Source organism: Nicotiana tomentosiformis, chromosome 1 (genome assembly GCF_000390325.3).
Source record: "Nicotiana tomentosiformis chromosome 1, ASM39032v3, whole genome shotgun sequence".
Taxonomy (NCBI): domain Eukaryota; kingdom Viridiplantae; phylum Streptophyta; class Magnoliopsida; order Solanales; family Solanaceae; genus Nicotiana; species Nicotiana tomentosiformis.
The window spans coordinates 158,155,369-158,157,552 of NC_090812.1; the positions used below are offsets into that span (position 1 = coordinate 158,155,369).

Below are 2,184 nucleotides of genomic sequence, written 5' to 3' on the forward strand. Positions count from 1 at the left end.
CCTGATGCAGTCTGTTTCCATAGTCATTCAGAAATATCCTGCTCTTAATATCTTCTTAGCTAAAACAAATCCATTCATGTGTGGTCCGCAAGTTCCGGCATGTATCTCTTCGAGCAATTTGGATGTTTCCTTAGTGTCGACACACCATAATAATCCTAGATCTGGAGTCCTTAAGTACAAAATTCCACCATTTTGGAAGAAATGGTTGGACAGTCTTCGGAGTGTGCGTTTCTGAGTATGATTTGCGTGCTCCGGGTACTATCATTTTGCCAAGTATTCTTTGATGTCATGAAACCACGGATTCCCATCAGTTTCTTCTTCAACATGAGCACAATAAGCTGGCTGATTATGGGTCCCTACTGGAATAGGATTGATGAAATTCTTTTCTGTGTGTTGTATCATGGAAGATAGAGTGGCCAACGTATATGCGAACTCATTCTGGATTCTCGAAACATGTTTGAATTCTATTTTTGTGAACCTCTTCATTAACTCTTGTATGTAGTACAAATATGGAAATATTTTGGTATTCTTTGTAGCCCATTCTCCTAAAACCTGATGTATCAAAAGGTCTAAATCTCCAATTACCAGCAATTCCTGAACGCTCATGTCAATGGATAACTTGAGCCCTAAGATGCAAGCCTCGTATTCTACCATATTATTGGTACACGAAAATCTAAGTTTTGTGGATACTGAATAGTGTTGACCCGTCTCTGATACCAAAACTGCTCCAATACCTACTCCTTTGAAGTTCGCAGCTCCATCGAAAAACACTCTCCAACCATCATAGGTTTCGGTGATATCTTCTCCTACGAATGATACTTCTTCATCGGGAAAATACGTTTTCAGTGGTTCATATTCTCCGCCCATAGGATTTTCTGCCAGATGATCCGCCAACGCTTATCCCTTGACCGCTTTCTAAGTTACATATATGATGTCAAACTCACTCAGTAGTATCTGTCATTTTGCCAATTTTCCCGTAGGCATGAGTTTCTGAAAGATGTATTTTAACGGATCCATTCTTGATATAAGATATGTGGTGTAGGCATAGAAGTAGTGTCTCAACTTCTGAGCTATCCACGTTAAAGCGCAGCAGGTGTGCTCCAGCAAAGAGTATCGTGCTTCGTAGGGCGTGAACTTCTTACTTAGATAGTATATGGCATGTTCCTTTCTTCCCATCTCGTCGTGTTGTCCCAAGACACAACCGAAAACCCAATCCAGTACAGATAAATAGAGTAGCAAAGGTCTCTCAAGTTCTGGTGGGACCAGAACAGGTGGTTTGGATAAATATTCCTTGATCTTGTAAAAGGCTTTCTAGCATTCTTCAGTCTAACTTGTTGCAGCGTCTTTCTTTAACATTTTGAAAATCGGTTCACAAATCACAGTTGATTGTGCTATGAAACAGCTGATGTAATTGAGACTCCCCAATAAACTCAACACATCTTTCTTGTACTTTGTAGGTGGCAAATCTTGGATAGCCTTGACCTTTGATGGGTCTAGCTCAATTCCTCGACGGCTGACGATAAACCCTAGCATCTTTCCAGCGGGGACCCTGAAGGCACACTTTGTGGGGTTCGGCTTCAGGTTGTACCTTCAAAGTCGATCAAAGAATTTCCTCAAATCCGCTATATGATTTGTGCTTCTTTTGGAATTGATGATGATGTCATCCACGTACACCTTTATCTCCTTGTGTATCATGTCGTGGAAAATGGTTGTCATGGACCTCATATAAGTGGCTCCATCATTCTTTAGGCCAAACGACATCATTTTGTAGCAATACACTCCCCATGGTGTAATAAAGGCTGTCTTTTCGGCATCCTCTTCATCCATCCAGATCTGATGATATCCCGCGAAGCAATCCACAAAGGATTGGAGTTCATGCTTGGCACAGTTGTCGATCAGTATGTGTATATTGGGCAACGAGAAATCATCTTTGGGACTTGCTTTGTTTAAGTCCTGATAGTCGACACACACTCTAACCTTCCCATCTTTCTTTGAAACTGGCACAATGTTAGCCAACCAGGTCGGATATTCAACCACTATGAGAACCTTGGTTTTGATCTGTTTGGTGACTTCCTCCTTTATTTTCAGATTCATATCTGGCTTGAATTTTCTGAGGCTCTGCTTTTCAGGCGGACACATAGGGATGGTAGGTAGTTTATGAGACACTATGGACATGCTCAAACT

At 41.3% G+C, this 2,184-nt stretch overlaps 1 protein-coding gene across 1 annotated transcript; it reads right to left on the reverse strand.

Moving 5' to 3' along the window:
- Positions 1–261: 261 nt before the first annotated feature.
- On the reverse strand, positions 262–867 carry LOC138891776 (uncharacterized). The gene has a single exon (XM_070175517.1). The coding sequence runs from the start codon at positions 865–867 to the stop codon at positions 262–264; it is 606 nt and encodes a 201-aa protein (XP_070031618.1).
- Between the last annotated feature and the right edge of the window lie 1,317 nt (positions 868–2,184).

Bases quoted from the DNA above. Each gene is read 5' to 3' on its own strand.
- LOC138891776 (XM_070175517.1), bottom strand. From the start codon at position 867: ATGGGCGGAGAATATGAACCACTGAAAACGTATTTTCCCGATGAAGAA.